This window comes from Loxodonta africana, chromosome 21 (genome assembly GCF_030014295.1).
Source record: "Loxodonta africana isolate mLoxAfr1 chromosome 21, mLoxAfr1.hap2, whole genome shotgun sequence".
Lineage (NCBI taxonomy): Eukaryota > Metazoa > Chordata > Mammalia > Proboscidea > Elephantidae > Loxodonta > Loxodonta africana.
In genome coordinates this window covers 69369947-69387450 of record NC_087362.1, presented here as the reverse complement: position 1 = coordinate 69387450, position 17504 = coordinate 69369947, and the positions used below count along the sequence as shown (strand labels likewise).

Below are 17504 nucleotides of genomic sequence, written 5' to 3'. Positions count from 1 at the left end.
GAAAGGTTGGTGGTGGGTGGTGCATACAATTAAGTGTTTGGCTATTAACTGAAAGGTTGGTGGTTCACACCTACCCAGAGACACCTTGGAAGAAAGGCCTGGTGATCTACTTTTGAAAAATCAGTCATTGAAAACCCTGTGGAGTGCAGCTTTTCTCTGGAAGGTCACCATGAGTCGGAATCAACTAGATGACAAGTGGTTTGGTTTGGTTTTAGCAGCATGAATATATTCATGCAATGGTGGCATTAGTGTTAAGTAGGGAAAATAGCCTTAGCAGAAGTAGAAGCTGCTAAAGCACTCTTGAGTAAAAAGAAAACTCGCTGCCGCATCAGCAATATTGTAGAGATTAAGATCCACAGATTTAAACTAAATAAACTTCTGTATTTGAGCACATCTACTATTTCCAAGACACAGGTCTGAGATCAAGTAAGTGGTTTCTCTTCCTACAGATAGACCTGAATCCTGCCGTCTAATGTACGAGAATACCTACATTTGGTTTTATTTGTGATCTGTCACTGAGAATAAATTAACAAATATCACCCCCATCCAAAGTAACCTAACTAGAGTGATACTTCCACTGAAAAGAAAATAACCAAAATAATTACGACACACTGGTAGTAACACGTCAAAAATAATAAACACGTTTGTAAGAGGAGTGACTTCTAGTGATTCAAACCCAGTTGGGACAGTTATACAGGTAAAAATTTGGGTCGAAACGTTCCAGTTCTTCACCGATCAAAGTTGCAAGTGATTTAAAGCAAAATATCATCGCTTATATTATGCTTAATCTCATTGGATATGAAAGATACTAACTCTGCTCATAAATTTAAATCATAAACTTAGCTGTTCGGTGCAATTTTTCAATGTCTTAATCCTTTGAGTCCCAGCCCTGGACGAAGTTCATAGCACTGAAGATGAATAGGATTAGCAACAGAAAAATAATGAGAAATGTGGTTTACAATCCCAGTCTCTGCTTCAAGACTGCTGGTATACGCTGAAACTCTACTACAGAGTTCACTGTATTTGAGATTGGAAATTTATAATCCATGAAGAATGTCAGTGTTGCAGTGTCTAACATGAGTAGAACCATTAAGAACTTTTTTTTTTTTTTAAAAGAAAAACAGACCTAAAATTTGATCAGAAATTTGGAAAAAAAAAATCCTAGTTACAGGTAAATTTTAATTTAGGCTTATTTACATAAAAATGGTGGAGGGAGACAATTGTCAGCAGGTGCTGCATGCCTTCTGCAGAGTGACCACTGCCCTAATGCCGCTTTTCACCGTGAGCTTGTTTAAAGATGAGCAAACTCCTCAGGGACGTCAGGATCAGAAGTGGTTGTGTATACAGTCAGAGAGGACCCTGCTGGCGACACAAGGGCAGAGTACAGTTCTGTCTGGGAAGTGAGGCGTGGTTATTCTGAACGTTCTTATTTATTCTTAGGAAATTGACAGGACTCTGAATTGAGAACTTTCTTACACAAAACAAATTCAGGCAGTACCAGTTTCTGAATCGTCAGAGTTTAAGTAGGGAATACAACTGAAGAAAAACAAGAGTTTTTAAAAAATAAGGTAGTCACTTAAGGTGGCTTACACTACGGAGTGCTAGAATAGCTCGAAGAGAGAAAACTTTTCCCCCAAGACTTGAGTCCCATTCACAGCGTTTATATCTGCAGATGAAGGGCACACCGAGCTGGGAGCCACAGGTTCAGATGCCACTGCCAACCTGGCCTTTATCCTGGCTCCGACATTCCGAGCAAGTCGGCCGCCTTATTTCTCTGAATCTGTTTCCTCGTTGACAATTCTACCGCCAGGGTGATTGTTAGAATTAAATAGGGGTGTACGTGGATGCATTGTCAAAATTATACTGCACCACCTAAAAAGTTAGGTGGTATCAAATGTATGTATTCTCAGCTTGAAAATGGCTTGTATTGATAAACTCATACATACTCACAGCAAAATATTAACTAAAAAAGTGTACCATGACACACACAAGAATCGTAAAGTTTACTATTTCTTTTCCATCATTTGGCACGTATCCAAGGCACATTAGAAAATTAGAAATCATAAATTACTTCATAGAAAAATAATCAATCCCTCCCTTCTATACACACACGTGTTTCCAAGAACATGCATAAAACCAATTCCCTATTACAAAGTTATTTGAAAATGTACTCAGGACAAGCCCATGTTTGCTGCTGGAGGCCAATTAGTAACATAAAAAAATAACTATATAGAAATTTATAAAAAGGAATAAATTGCAACAAATTCTAAAGTAATTTTAACCTGGTTTGTGCTGTAAGTTTTGAATTTGAATAAAAAGACTTAAGAAAAGATGTGCCAAATCTACTCTCTAGTTCAGTAACCACCTTCAGGTGTGACATTTAAGGGACGTTTTTAACGGAAAGGGGTGTTTCTAGAGTCACTGCGACAGGTGCGTATTTGCAGTGACCAGGTACCTGTACTTAAGTCTGCTAGAAAAATTACACCCGACTTTTCCATGCACACGGTGTTCCCTAAAATGACCGTCAGCATGATATTTAGGCATCTTTGGGTTCAAGCTTTGCAAAGGAACATTTTTCCAGGATCTGTTTTCTTCATTCAGATGTGACTTCTGCCTGGCCTCCACGTTATCTTGAAACCTAATTGCTTCTCTTCAGCTTATCCCAGCTGGGGGAATTCTTATTAGCTTACGGTTTGCTAATTTATTATGTAGCACAGAGGATTAGCACCTTTCAGGAGGTGGTCAGAATCTGGTGGCAAAGCCTCACTATAACCAAGGAGCCTAATACTTAAAAAGAAGCACACACCCTGGACTTCGGCATCTGGACGCTACTGGAATTCCTGTCTGTTCTTTTAAACTTCACTGATTAGCTTTGAAGAGGAGAGAGTGATACTTTTTTGTTGCATTCTTTCCCTCAGCCACTGTCCTACAGAAAAGCTGAAGACTTAACTCTCTCAAGCCAAGTTATTTGAAGGGACATTGAGTTCTAAGCTGTATTCATGCTCAGCATCTTCTTGATGAGTATTTACTTCTTGGCAGCAAATTTCACAATTCCTTATTACAGTTAAGCCTGGGAAATACTAGACTCTTAGGGAGTGGTTAGGTTGCCAGCCTCTGGGTCCGTGAATCCAACTACATCATTGATCGTGTCTCTGCGAAGCTTCCGCCTGTTTCCAGGAGCAGTCTGTTCCAGTGCAGGCCTCTCAGGCTGATCGCTTTCCTCTGTCAGCAGTTGGAGGTCCGCTCTCGTCTGGCAGGTGATTCAGCTTCAGTGTGGCTCTTTGCCTCTCTGCCTAAAGGAAAGGTACAATTCAGACGGTTCATGTTCACACAGTACTTTACACAACCACCACCACCACCACAGCAGCCACCCCTGAGTGTATCATCTGTGCCCAGCACTGTGCTAGGTGCTTTTCAGGCATTATTTCAATTCTAATGTCCCCGTGGTGATTTTAAGATATCTGAATGTTTACTACCTGTGTTAAACACAAAGTAAATGCTTCACACGTGTTCACATTTCATCTTTACACTCGAAGTTGAAGTATGCATTACTGTTACTCTCAAGTTACAACTGAGAAAACAGGATCATCAAAGTAAGCAGTCTGCCTCAGTAATTGAGCAAGGAAAAAGCTAGCACTTGACTGAACCCAGGCAGATTTCAAAGTTTGTAGCTTTCCCACTATGTAGGAGGTCTGTTACCAAAACTATGTAAGAAGATTAAATACAAAATCAAAATTAGTCATGTTAATAAATACCAAAGATTACTAAGAAAAAGATTGAGAACTTAGAACAAGCTTAGGCCACACATGCTAAAAATCCTATTTCTCATCGTCAGTAGCTACGTACACCCACTCATCATCCACATGGCTGGGCTCCAAAGACCAGGTCCTTAGGTGAAAATCGGCGTTATGCAAGAGTCGGGGCTGCAACCATTCTTCGGGTGCTGGTATCATGCCCCCTCCCAGTTGCTCACTGCCCGTCGGGCGCCCCCAGCGCATCTCCGGGTGCGCGTGGCGCATTGGGCTCCCCTTCCCCACCACTGTGGAGCTCGCTGGGGGCGAGCGGTGGTGGCGGTCGGGGCTTCCCGCCGCCTCCGGAGCAGCAGGGGCCCGCCACCACCTGGCTGCACTGCAGGCCTCCGCGTGCACCCCCGCAGTTCGCCTCTCCACCTTCCTGCTCCGCTGCCGCGGAGACGGGCGTCGGCAATGAACCGCTCCCGGGCCCGCGAGCAGCTGAGGCCCGACCGGCGGAGGTGGCAGAGACGCCTCTCTGCAGTAGACCAACGAAACACCCACCGTCTCCTTGCAGCCCGGCTGCCTCCGCCTTAGGTGCGCCTCTGCCCGCCCCATGGCACGCCCCGCCTACCCGCCCGCGCCCCGCCTACCCGCCCGCGCCCCGCCTACCCGCCCCGCGCCCCGCCTACCCGCCCGCGCCCCGCCTACCCGCCCGCGCCCCGCCTACCCGCCCGCGCCCCGCCTACCCGCCCCGCGCCCACCCCGTCACGCCCCATGCTCGCTGCAGGCGTAGTCCTCGCCCAGGTCCTCCTCTTGATCCAGGTAAAGAGGAACCCTCAGGTGGCCGGAGCAGTCGCGCTCCTCAAACCTCACTCCTCCTCCTCCTCCACCCCCTCGCACCTCGGTCCTTGTTAGGGCACAAAATAGTCTGATTTTTTTACTACTGTTGTAAATGTGAAATGTTGGATGATGAGATAGCTGGTAAGTGAGGAGTAGGTGTATTGGCAAGTAGAAATAAGGAAAGTTGCCTTTCTGTGAAGAAACCCATTGCTGTAGAGTCGATTCTGTCTCCTAACAACCCTACAGGGCAGAGTAGAACTGCCCCATAGATTTCCAAGGAGCGGTTGGTGGATTCAAACTGCCGACCTTTTGGTCAGCAGCCGAGCTCCTAACCACTGTGCCACCAGGGCTCCTTCTGTGAAATCACCTGATTTAGAGACCACCACATGTGAAGCTTCATTAACTGAGGAAATGAGCAGTTTTGTGGGAGATGCCCACACACAGAGGTGTCTACGTGAGCACCTTCACTCCCTATCTGGAGAAGGTTTTCACCAATCTACATGCAAACTGCTGTTTTCCTCCTATATTAGTGATTAAAACATTAGTAAATTTGCTTAGATAGTGAAATTTGAGATATTTCACCTACTACACACGCCATGAACTGCAGTTACTATGCGTACAACTATTTTCCATGTTCCCCCCTTCCTTTTCTCAGCTCAGAAATGTATTTTTAAATATAACAATAAATGAAGTCTGTAATCTTGACTGTCCCCCTAAAGAATTCCAGTTTTAATTGTTGTTAATTCTTACACTGACAGGAATAATGAAGATGACTATTAAGGAGAAACGTGTTTACCATGGATTACTTTTAAAAAGCCAGACTTTATACAACTACAAGGCAGTGTTTAATAACTCACTTGATGTGAATCTTCAATAAAATTAGGCACCCTTCTATCCCTTGTCATAATCTCCTTGAAACCCTTCCCCTTAAACCCAAAGTAACATCTGGGATAACCAAAAAAACAAGCCCACTGCCATCAAGTCTGTTCCAACTCACAGAGACCCTATAGGACAAAGTAGAACTGCCCACAGGGTTTCCAAGGCTGTAATCTTTATGGAAGCAGACTGCCACATCTTTCTCCCACGGAGCAACTGGTGGGTTTGAACCACCAACCTTTCAGTTAGCAGGAGAGTGCTTAACCACTGTGCCATGAGCGCTCCCTAAACATTTGGGATAGAACAAAAAAACCAAACCCACTGTCATCGTGTTGATTCTGACTCACAGCAACCCCATGTGACAGAGTAGAACTTGCCCCACAGGGTTTCCAAGGAGCAGTTGGTGGATCCAACTGCAGACCTTTTGGTTAGCAACTGTAGCACTTAACCACTAGGCCACCAGGGCTCCACATCTGGGACGGTGGTATGAAAAGCTCTCACTGGCCACAGGGTGGCAGCATTTGAAGACACCAGTGCAAACTCGTCTATCCCGCCTACTTCAGTTGGGAGTCAACTGTAAGGTTAAAAGCACAGACACCAACTTGAAGTTTATACTTACTTCAACTGACCAGCTGGACGGACAAAGTGAAACTGTCTTGTAAAAGGTTCATTTGGTAAATCACACATTTTTGAGTTCCCTGTAGATAAAATGACAAATTTCTTAATACTTCAGAAACAGCATTAAGAATTGTTTTAAAATTTTTAGCACTGATACAATCTTTCCATTTTCTTAGTTTAATGAAATTTAGAAACTTAAGCACTGAATTAGCTTAAAGATATATTAGAAGCTACCTGTTTATTACTGTATGAACTCTCACAGAACGGAAAGATGAATCTGCAATACACTGATATTCTCCAGCCACAGCCAATCGCGGTGACAGCCACAGACTTATCCGGGTGTGTGAATGAGTTTATACACATTCTTGCACTGCAAACCCATATTGTCATTTTTTTTTTTAGAAAAAAGCAGAATAAGAACCTCTTCTAAGCTAGAATAACTTAAAAAAAAAAAAGGCTTCAGTCCCCTCCCCTGTACGGCGAATGCTTTTCTAATTACTAACAGCCTCTACACCTGCAAAAATTATTTTAGAAAATGAAAATAAAAATACTCAGAAGAACACCTGGCTTTGGAAAATGAAGCAGGAAAGAAACTACCAGAGGTTGCCCCTCCTCTCCAGTCGGGAAGTAGCGGCCTGCTCCTTCAAGGTAATGCTGAGAGTTTCTATCTTATTTCCTCAGGAGACATCATTACAATCAACCAGAAAATTAGTATCCACAAAAGCTCACCTCTCATCTGGTAATTTAGGATGTAACGGACATGTCTTTGGTGCCTGATCCTACCCCCGTCATGATGATAATTCCATTTTAGGAAAACCAGCCCCTACCCGTGGATTTCCAAATAAACCCAAGCTGAGAGTTGTAGAAGGATTGTAAGTGCTTACATTTTTTCCTGATCTTAACAGTAACGTACTCCTTGTGGTCTGTTTCATCCACGTCACCTAATGTGGCCACACAGCTTGGTACTACCTGAAGTAATTCCATAATTTTCGAATTCTACAATTTGGGGAGGAAAAGGTAACAGCAATTATTTTTTATTACCTCTTAGCAGGTTATTGCTTGCTTTCAATCTAAATGTTAGCATTGGTGTGGTTAGGCAGAAAAGCTGAGAAGCAACTACAGACAAACTGAAGCCGTGAAGTCTAGTGGTTAAGGGCAGCCCTCTGAGGCCAGTCAGCCTGTATTTGGAGCCTGGATCTGACCTCTCCTAGATGCCCTGGGCCAGGTATTCATCCGCTTTGTGCATAAGAGGACTTATTATTGTATGGTTGTCATGAGGACCGGGGGAGTTAAAGCAAGTTAGACACAACAGGGTCTACCAGTTGCTGTTGACTCTGACTCATGGCAATCCCCATGCATGTCAGGGTAGAACTGGGCTCCATGGGGTTTTCAATGACCGATTTTTCAGAAGGAGATTGCCAGGCTTTCTTCTGAGGTGCCTCTGAGTGGACTTGAACTGCCTACCTTTCAGTCAGCAACCGAGCAGGTTAACTGTTTGCACAACCAGGGACCCCAGAAGAGGGCCTAGCACATGGTAAAGGGCTCAGTAAAAAACATTCATCATCATTTGAGGAAGTACTAAATTGACAGTTTAAAATATTTCAATTCTGTTAAGAAATGTCACTGAAAATTAAAAGTTAATATAACGAGCCTATGAGTAGGTAGGATTTGTGATGACCTTTTCAAGTGTGTCATTTAACAACCAACTGGCTGTTTATCCCCAGTAGAAAGTATGAACAGGGACCAGAAAGCCCTTTTTCCTCACCATGTCTCCATGGCAAACATCCACAGAACTGGAGAGTGGTGAATCAGCATATTACAATGCCTCTTACAGAACTCGAGGAGTTTTAAATTCACAAACTAACTTCCTCTACTGTGCTGCTGAGGCAATGGGTGTATTCACACAGCAGGCGTGGTGAAACCAGGACAAGATTTTTAACTTGCTACCTCCCAGGAAACCAAACTCTGTCCCCTCTAGTACCTGGCTGCAGGTAAGATGTACCAGAGTGAGGCACCTCCACCTGCAGTTGGTAGGGGCACACCTCCTCTCACGCCTTTGAAAACTACCCCTGAGAGTATGATTCCTGGCTCCCTGAGTGTGCCGCCTCTGATCAGGGGACAAAGGGCTGGTATTTAACCACACTGGCAGGCTTTCTGGCCCACCCCTGCCGACTTGGCCCAGCCCAGCGATTCAAACATCTGGCTATTGCCATCCCAGATCTGCTTTAAATGCAAGGAGTCAACAGTGAGCTGTCCAGGAGCTTGGGATCCTCTCAGCTGTGGAGCTCCCTCCACTTACCTGGTCAGCACAATCTATAGGTGTGCGCTGCCTCTTGTTCACAACGTGAACTGATGCTCCATGAAGCAGAAGCAGCTCTACCACAAAGACATGCTTTTCTATCACGGCCTCATGCAGCGCTGTGTTCCCCTTGTTGTTAGAAACATTAATGGAGGCTCCATGCTGGAAGGAGGAACAGCTCAGTCAGAGCAATGCTAAAAACATTCACATAGAATCCAGGTGGCGGGCAGATGGACGTTCACCTTAAATTATTTCAACTTTTCTGCATGTCTGAAAATTTTCATGATAAAATGTTGGGGGTAAAAGTACTGTTGAGAAAAAGGTTTATGGACAAAGACAGCCACTGCAGCATTAACCATCATAAAAAACAAACCAACCCATTGCTGTCGAGTCAGTTCCGACTCACAGTGACCCTACAGGTCAGAGCAGAACCGCCCCATAGGGTTTCCAAGGAATGACTGGTGGATTTGAACCTCCAACCTTTTGGTTAGCAGCCGTAGCGCTTGACCGCTGTGCCACAAATAGAAACCATTTAAATGTACAGAGCAGAATCAGTTAAAAAAGAAAACAAAAACCACGGGACATCCATAGTTACGCAACCACTAAAACTCAAGGTTTTAATAAACAATTTTTTATGTTAAATGGAAAAAAGCAAGAGAAAAAACAATACTAATCTGAACTACACACATTTTTTAAAGTCCACCAAATCAACTGCCTCCGAGTAGCAGGGTTATGGGCAAGTTGGTTTTCCCCCTGCTTCTTTAAATTCTTTGTCTTACAGTCAACACGTACAACCTTTATCAAGAGGGGAAAAAGGGATACTGCTCAGGGGCACAGAGTTTTGTTACGGGCGATGAAAAAATCTGCAGATCGTGGTGATGGTTCCACAACACAGTGAACACAATGTCACTGAGTGTACACGTAAAAATGGCTGAAATGTTTTGTTATACATATTTCACCACCAAAAAAAAAAGAAGAAGAAGAAAAAGAGTAGGAGTGACACAGAAGGGTGTTAAGTTCACACTTCAGGTAAGAATTCAAATCACTTGCAGTAATGAGGTGAGATTCTAACCTTCAGCCTAAGTAGAGCCTAAGACCCTAACTTTAACCTGATGAGGCACAGACCCTGAGACTGATTCCCCGTCACAGAACCATATGTGAAAATGAGAGTGGGCCTGCTGAAGGCAAGGGGTGCGAGGCCTACCCTCTGCCATCATCGGTGCAGGCCAGAGGGCAAGATCCCACAGGGAAGTTCCTGAGGTTATGCCCATTATGAGCTGGGCCGCACTCTCAGACGGCTCCTGGATGGTGAGGGCTCTATACTTACCTGTAGCAACAGTGCAGCGACTTCATGATGGCCACTGGAACAGGCATATATGAGGGGTGTATTTCCACTTATATCCTTTTTATTGGCTTTTGCATTAGAATCTAATAGACACCTCACCACCTAGCCCAGAGAAGAAAAGTATTCAACCTTAATTATAACTTGCAGGGTGAGACATCCTCTCACACAATATTCTTTCGACTTTTCTCTAAGGCTCTTTAGATACATGTCTCACCCTCAGGAGAAAGTAGACCAACTGAAAGGGAGCAGGGATTAACATGTGCAGAGGACCTACTGTGTGCCAGGCAGTGTGCTGGGGACTAGTTTTTTCATTTCATCTTTATATCGACCCTCTGGAGGATTAGAACTGCTACTCCAGTTTTACAGGTTAGGAAATGATGCTGGAAGCACTGTGCTAGGCAGAGGAGGAGAGATGGAAGACCTGAAATATGGTCCATATCTTTAAAAAGCTTACAGTAGAACTAAAAAAGGAAAATGAAAAAAAAAAATTATATGTGTATGTATAAATTTCAAAAAGAAATATAGGACTTTAAAAAAGTCAATTTTTGCACAGGCATCCCTTGAACTCTTTCTGTAGGGCCATGGCTTTCCTTCACTAAGCACTAAACTGCACAGCACAGACCATGCTGTGGGAATGTCAAGGTAGTAAGATGACCATGGGTAGAGAGAGCCCTCAATGACCAAACACCAGGGACAGCTGCTGCTGGGGTCACACTCAGAACGACAGCTCTGTGCCACCCAGATGTGAGTGTGTGTGTACCAAGCTGTGTGTCTGCTGTTGAGTGGCCCACCATGTGCATGTCAGGGCTGGAGGAAGGAAATGTGCTGGTCCTCTGGCTAGCCACCAAACCCTCAGCCCTCTGCAGCATCCCCACCAAGTGAAGGTCTAACCAAACCAAGCACCTACTACACTCTGCCCAGAGACAGAACCCATACTTGAAAGTGGCCCTTCTGGCAGGCAAGGTGGAGTGGAACAGCCTGGTCTGCGTTTCTGGCCCCCACATTGGCACCGTGCTTCAACAGGAGGGGGATGAGGTCAGCCCGACCATGCAGAGCAGCAGCATGCAGTGGGGAGGAGCCCTCCTGGTTGGTCACATTCACACCAAGCCCATTGGCAGGAATCTTGGCCAGCTTCTAGTAAGTACAGAAGATGGAAACAGAAATGCCATTAGTACTTAATTATATGGGGCTCAGGGAGTTGAAGCCATCCCACCCCCCAAATCCCCTATGCAAAACTGAGAATTACAATGATATCCAGAATCGGACTGCCCACAGGTGAATAAATCTCTGTTATCTTAGAAAGGTATGATATTATACAAAAAAAGAATGCCCCTTCTCAACACTTAGTATTCTGTGTTTAACAAAGCATGCCCCCTAAAATGATACCCTATTAGGCCAAGGCAATTCAGTGGTGAAAGGCAAGTCTGTTCAACAAATGGTGCTAGAACACCTAGATACCTGTATATGGATAAAGCTGCACACCAGCCCTTATCGCACACCAAATACAAAAGCTAACTCAAATGCACTACACTTAAATGTAAAAGCTACAACTATGTAAAACATCTTGAAGGAAACAGAAGGAAATCTTTGCAACACTGGGGTAAGTAAAGATTTCTAAGATACAAAAAACATACGCCAGAAAAGAAAAGTTCATAAACTGGACTTTATTAAAATTTTAAATGTTTACTATTTGAAAGATACAGTTAAGAAAATGAAAAGGCAAGCCACAGAATGGGAGAAAATATTTGCAATACATATACTTGACAAAGGACTTTATCCAGAATATATTTAAAGAAAAAAAAAAAACTTACAACTCAATAATAAGACAATGCAATTGAAAAAAAAATAGCAAAAGATTTGAACAGACCTTTCACAAAGGAAGACAGGTAAATAGTCTATGAGTCCATAAAAAGCCCTTCAACATCACTAAATGCAAATGAAAGCCAGGAATGACAAAACCAAAAGGACAAAGAACAGTTCAGTGGACGCTAGGAGGGAGGGCTAGGGGAAGGGGAGGACTACAGGGGCAGGAGACAATACTTGGGGTAAAGGAGATACTCTACTGTACTGGTTGTGTGACTATGTGTTTGTCAAAACTCATAAAGCTTTATGCTAAATTAAAGAGTTGATTTTACTGTATGTAAATTATACCTCAAAAAACAAGAAAAAAAAAAAAAAACCCACAATGAAATACCACTGCACACTCAAAAGAATGGCTAAAGTCAAGGATGCAGAACAACTAGAACACTCAAATACTGCTGGTGGGAATACAAAATGGTACCACTTTGGAAAATGGGCAGTTCCTTATAAACTGGCAGTTTTTTAATAAAGTTTAACGTTGACTTACCATATTACCCAGCAATTTCACTCCTGAGGAAAACTACACACACAAAATAGCTTTACTGACAAAGCCAAAAACTAGACTCCTCAAATGTCTACCAACAGATGAATGGATAAACAAATTATGGTATACCCATTCAATGAACTACTACTCAGCAATAAAAACAAATGACATACTGATATAACAACTTGAGTCTTAAAGACATTATGCTGAGTGAAAACAGCAAGACACAAAGTATATATTGTATATGTTCCTTGGAAACTCTACGGGGCAGTTATACTCTGTTTTATAGGGTCGCTATTTTTTTATGAGTCAGAATCGACTTGACAGCAATGGGTTTGGTTTGGTATGATTCCATTAATGTAAAATTTCAGAAAGTACAAACTAATCTATAATGATTAGGTAATAGGATAGGGGATGGAAGGAGAAATGAACTGCCAAGGAGCACAAAAAAAAACTTTTAGGGGAGAGGGAAATGGCCTATTATCTTGATTATGGTAATGATCTCAAGGGTTTACACATCTGTCAAAACTTGTATATTTTAAATTGGTATAGTTTATTTTTGTAAATTATACTTCAATAAAGGTATTTAAAAAAAAAAACTCCAGACACACTGGGCCAGAGAAGATGGGACCGGGTCGTGCGGGGTGGGGGGGTGGGGGATTTTAATTTAATTTAATCATGGGACACAAGGACATTAAGCAATTTAGTATCTTTTTGAGAAATTACAAAAAGAGAAAATAAGTGGTTTTAAAAGAACAGGAAGCATAAGACTTTATCCAATAAATTCAACAGGTATTCTAACGCATAATTCAACTTCTTGTTAGAACCAGTGAGCTATGAGGTGGGGATGGAGAGGGAGTCAGAAATGGCAAAAAGAACAATTACAGAGCCACACAGTAGCCACCTCTAGCCACACACAGTCATTGACCTGGCTTTGATACTCACAGCAGCCCACTGAGGGGAAGTCACTTTTTGTACTCCATGTATCCAGCAGCAGGGAGACAGAACCAGAGCTGCAAAGGCCCAATATACACCCTTACAACTGAAAAGCTACATGTGAGTGAAAATGTCACCCCTTTTTAATATTCTTGGCTTAGAGTCATCCACAGTGAAGCTTGTTTTTAATAAGGCTGTATTATCTGGCAACAAAAAGGATAACGATTCTGTATATTCTGTAAAGTCAAACGAATTTTCCTAACACGGGACCTACCCATCTAGAGTCAGACAGAGAACATCTGCGTGCATACTATGTACACTTTTAAAGTTCTTCACAATTATTTACAACAACCTCACAGAGATCTCCCATTTTTAGGAAACTGAAGCACAGAGAAATAATTTGCCCAAGGTTACTGAGTTAACAAATGGCGAGGATGATTCGAATTTGAACTCAAAAACTGGCCCAGAGACTTCATGCTCAACTTCCTGCAGTCCCCATTACAAAACACTAGGACAATTTCCTCCAAATAAAAGCTCAGAGATTACTAATCTGTACCGTATGACGTCATTTTGGTAAAACAGATGTATAGATGAATTATTGATAAAATAAAAACTAGATTTTTACATATATAATGGTTAACATATGATACATATTAAATAAAGTTTATATGTACAAAAATATACCAGTTAACAGTGGTTACTTCTAGGAAATACGCATTACTCAGGGGGTGGGGAATTTTTTCTATTTTATATACTTCTGCACCATTTGAATTTTTGGCAATATGCATGAGCATGGCCCATGTGTGTTTTTGTTTAAGTCATATCCAACCAGTACTTTCTCCTACAAAAAGTAGTCCCCTGGAGAGACCACTGTAGTGCTCAGAGCAGCTCTGGAGTGCTTCTTAGAGAGCTTGGAGAGCTTCTTAGAAGCCATGTAAGACCATCAGTCCCAGGACTTGAGTCACATCCTCTCAACCAAAAATAAATACACAAAGCACTATTACCTTGATCACCCACCTTCTTCATTAAATTTGGCTCTGGTTATTTCCTGTAATCAAATCACTTAAGACCTTAAAAACTATGTGCTCCAACCATGTATAAAAAAAATTACACAACACTATGAAGTGGATTTATTCCAGGTATACAAGACTGACTACAACATTTGAGAATCAATGTCATCTACCACATCGACAGGCTAAGGAAAAATCACATAATCATATCAACTAATGTAGAAAAAGCATTCAACAATAACTAACACCCATTCAAAATAAAACATCTCAGCAAGTTTAGAATAGAGAAGAATCAACTAGATAAACAGCATCTACAAAAAACCACAGCTAACCTGATACTTAATGGTGAAAGAATGAAGGCTTTCCTCCTAAGATCAGGAATAAGGGAAGGCTATCCACTTAACCACTATTATTCAACATAGTGCTGGAAGCTCTAACCACTGTAATAAGGCAAGAAAAACAAATATAAGGCATACAGGTTGGAATGGAAGAACTAATACTGTCCTTAATTGCAGATGACATGATTATATAGAAAATCCCAAGGAATATAAAAAAAACTTCTAAAACTCTTGTGGGAGTTCACTAAGATCACTGGATAAAAGATTCACATGCAAAAATCAATCACATTTTTATATACTAGCAATGGCTATGTGGAAACTGTCATGGCGTAGTGATTAAGAGCTACAGCAGCTAACCAAGAGGCTGGCAGTTTGAATCCACCAGGCACTCCTTGGAAGCCGTATGGGGCAGTTCTACTCTGTCCTACAGGGTCGCTATGAGTCAGAATCAACTCAACGGTAACAGGTTTGATTTCCGTCTTTTTTTAATGGCTACGCAGACATCAAAATTAAAGACAGTATCATTTACAATCTCTCAAAAAACAAAGTAAAATACTTACGCATACACTTAACAAAACATACAGAAGGTGTATGCTGAAAATTATAAAATGTTGATAAATGAAATCAAAGAAGGTCTAAAATGTCAATTCTTTCCAAATCATTTATTATTGTTGTTGTTAGGTGACGCTGAGTTGGTTCCGACTCATAGCGACCCTATGCACAACAGAACGAAACACTGCCTGGTCCTGTGCCATCCTCACAAATTTTGCTATGCTTAAGCCCATTGTTGCAGCCACTGTGTCAATCCACCTCATTGAGGGTCTTCCTCTTTTTTGCTGACCCTCTACTTTACCAAGCATGATGTCCTTCTCCTGGAGAAGGAACTGATCCTTCCTGATAAAAGCGACAATACCAAATGCTGCTGAGGAAGTGGAGAAATTGGGTCATTCGTACACTAATGGTAGGAATGTAAAATGGTATAGCCACTCTGAGAAACAGTTTGGAAGGTTATTGTAAAACTAAATATACAATTACCATATGACCCAGCAACTGCACTCTTGGGCATTTATCCCAGAGAAATGAAAACTTACGTTTTCCAAAAAAAAAAAAAAGTACATGAATGTTCACAGCAACCTCCTTAGTAATATTCCAAAACCAGAAACAACTCATGTCCTTCAACAGGTGAATGGTTAAACAAACTGTAGTATATGTATATCATGACTGCTCAGCAATAAAGGAATGGACCATTAATTACATGCAACTTGGAATCACGCTGAGTTAAAAAAGCTAACCCAAAAAGATTACACTGTATGATTACATTTATATAACACTTTTGAAATGACAAAATTATAGACATGTAGAACTGACTAGTAATTGCTAAGGGTTAAGGATGAGGGAAGCATAACTAGGGATGAAGGGAAGAGAGATGGATATGGCTTTAAAAGGGCAACATGAGTGATTCTTAACTCTTATGGTGACAGAACTGTTCTGTATCTTGAATGGGGTGGGGAATACAGAAACCTACACATGTGACAGAACTGTACAGAACTAAATACACACATACAAATGAGTACAAATGGAGACAGCCCAAGAAGGCAGCTTAGTTTACACACACCGTGCCATTCCCCTACAGCAAAAAACTGAGAAACCAAGTGAAACAGATACAGATGACAATCTGGGAACCCAGAACAGCAAACAAAAGGATGAAGAATTACAACACTGAAGGGAAGGAGAAATTGAATGAAAACAGAGAATGAGAAGACCTACGGACTGTAGGTGCCCTACTAGCCGGCGTGGCACGGCGTGGCCATCTTGAGACACATGGTTTTCACTGCAGAGTTCTACCAAACATTCAGAAAAGAGTTGGCACCAATTCTACTCAAACTATTCCAGAACATAGAAAACAAACAAACAAACAAAAAAACCTGTTGCCATTAAGTTGATTTCGACTCATAGCAACCCTATAGGACAGAGTACAACTGCCCCATAGGGTTTCCATAGGGCACCGAGTCGATCCAAACTACAGTATTTTGGTTAGCAGCTGTAGCACTTAACCACTATGCCACCAAAGGAACTATTATTCTCTAATTCATTAACTGAAGCCAGCATTCCCGATTCTGAACCCAAAGACACACACACAAAAAAAAAATACAGACCAATATTCCTCATGAATATAGACATAAAAATTCTCAGTAAATTCTAGACAACAGAATTCAACAGCGTATCAAAAAAAAATACATCACGATCTGGTGCGATTCATACCAGAGACACAAGGGTGGTTCAACATCAGAAAACCAACCAATGCAATTCACCGCATAAATAAAACAAAGGAAAAGAATCACGTGATCATCTCAATCGATGCAGAAAAGGCATTTGATAAAAGCCAATGCCCTTTCCTGATAAAAACTCTCAGCAAAATAGGAATAGAAGGGAAATTCCTCAACTTAATTGAGGGCGTATATACAAAACCAACAGCCAACATTATTCTCTACAGACAGAAGCTGAGAATGGGAATGAGACAAGGATGCCCATTATCACCAGTCTTATTCAGTATTGTACTGGAAGTCCTAACCAGAGCAGTAAGACAAGAAAAGGAAATAATGGGCATCCAAATTGGTAAGGAAGAAATAAAACTGTCCCTATTCACAGATGACATGATTCTATACATAAAAAACCTCAGGGATTCTACAAGAAAGTTACTGGAGCTAATAGAAGGGTTCAGCAAAGTGGCAGAGCACAAGGTCAACATCCAAAAATCAATTGATTCCAAAAAAAAAAAGAAAAAAAAATCAATTGATTCCTCTACACTAACAAGGAGAATTCCAAAAAGGGAATCAATAAAACAATACCATTTACGATAACCACCCCAAAAATAAAATATCTAAGAATAAATTTAACCGGGGATGTAAAAGACTTATACAAGGAAAACTACAGAACACTACTACAAGAAACCAAAAGAGACCTATATAAATGGAAAAACATACCATGTTCATGGACTGGACTACTTAACACTGTGAAAATGTCAATACTAGCCAAAGCAATCTATAACTACAATGCAATCCTGATTCAAATCCCAAAAATGTTGCTTAACGAAATGGAAAAAACTAATCTCCAACTTTACATGGAAAGGAAAGAGGCCCCGAATAACTAAAGCATTATTGAAG

General features: G+C 41.7%; 1 protein-coding gene across 9 annotated transcripts in view; it reads right to left on the bottom strand.

Moving 5' to 3' along the window:
* Positions 1 to 1070: 1070 nt before the first annotated feature.
* The window catches only part of ANKRD27 (ankyrin repeat domain 27), a 72347-nt gene continuing 55913 nt past the window's right edge, over positions 1071 to 17504 (bottom strand). For all 9 annotated transcript variants that reach the window (XM_064274104.1, XM_064274103.1, XM_023555647.2 and 6 more), the window contains 6 exons: positions 10649 to 10846; positions 9695 to 9814; positions 8368 to 8529; positions 6953 to 7064; positions 6070 to 6148; positions 1071 to 3293 (listed from right to left, as the gene is read on the bottom strand). In XM_064274104.1, coding sequence (XP_064130174.1) covers positions 3269 to 3293; positions 6070 to 6148; positions 6953 to 7064; positions 8368 to 8529; positions 9695 to 9814; positions 10649 to 10846 — 696 coding nt within the window. In that variant the 3' untranslated portion in view covers positions 1071 to 3268. The remainder of the gene's footprint in view (positions 3294 to 6069; positions 6149 to 6952; positions 7065 to 8367; positions 8530 to 9694; positions 9815 to 10648; positions 10847 to 17504) is intronic.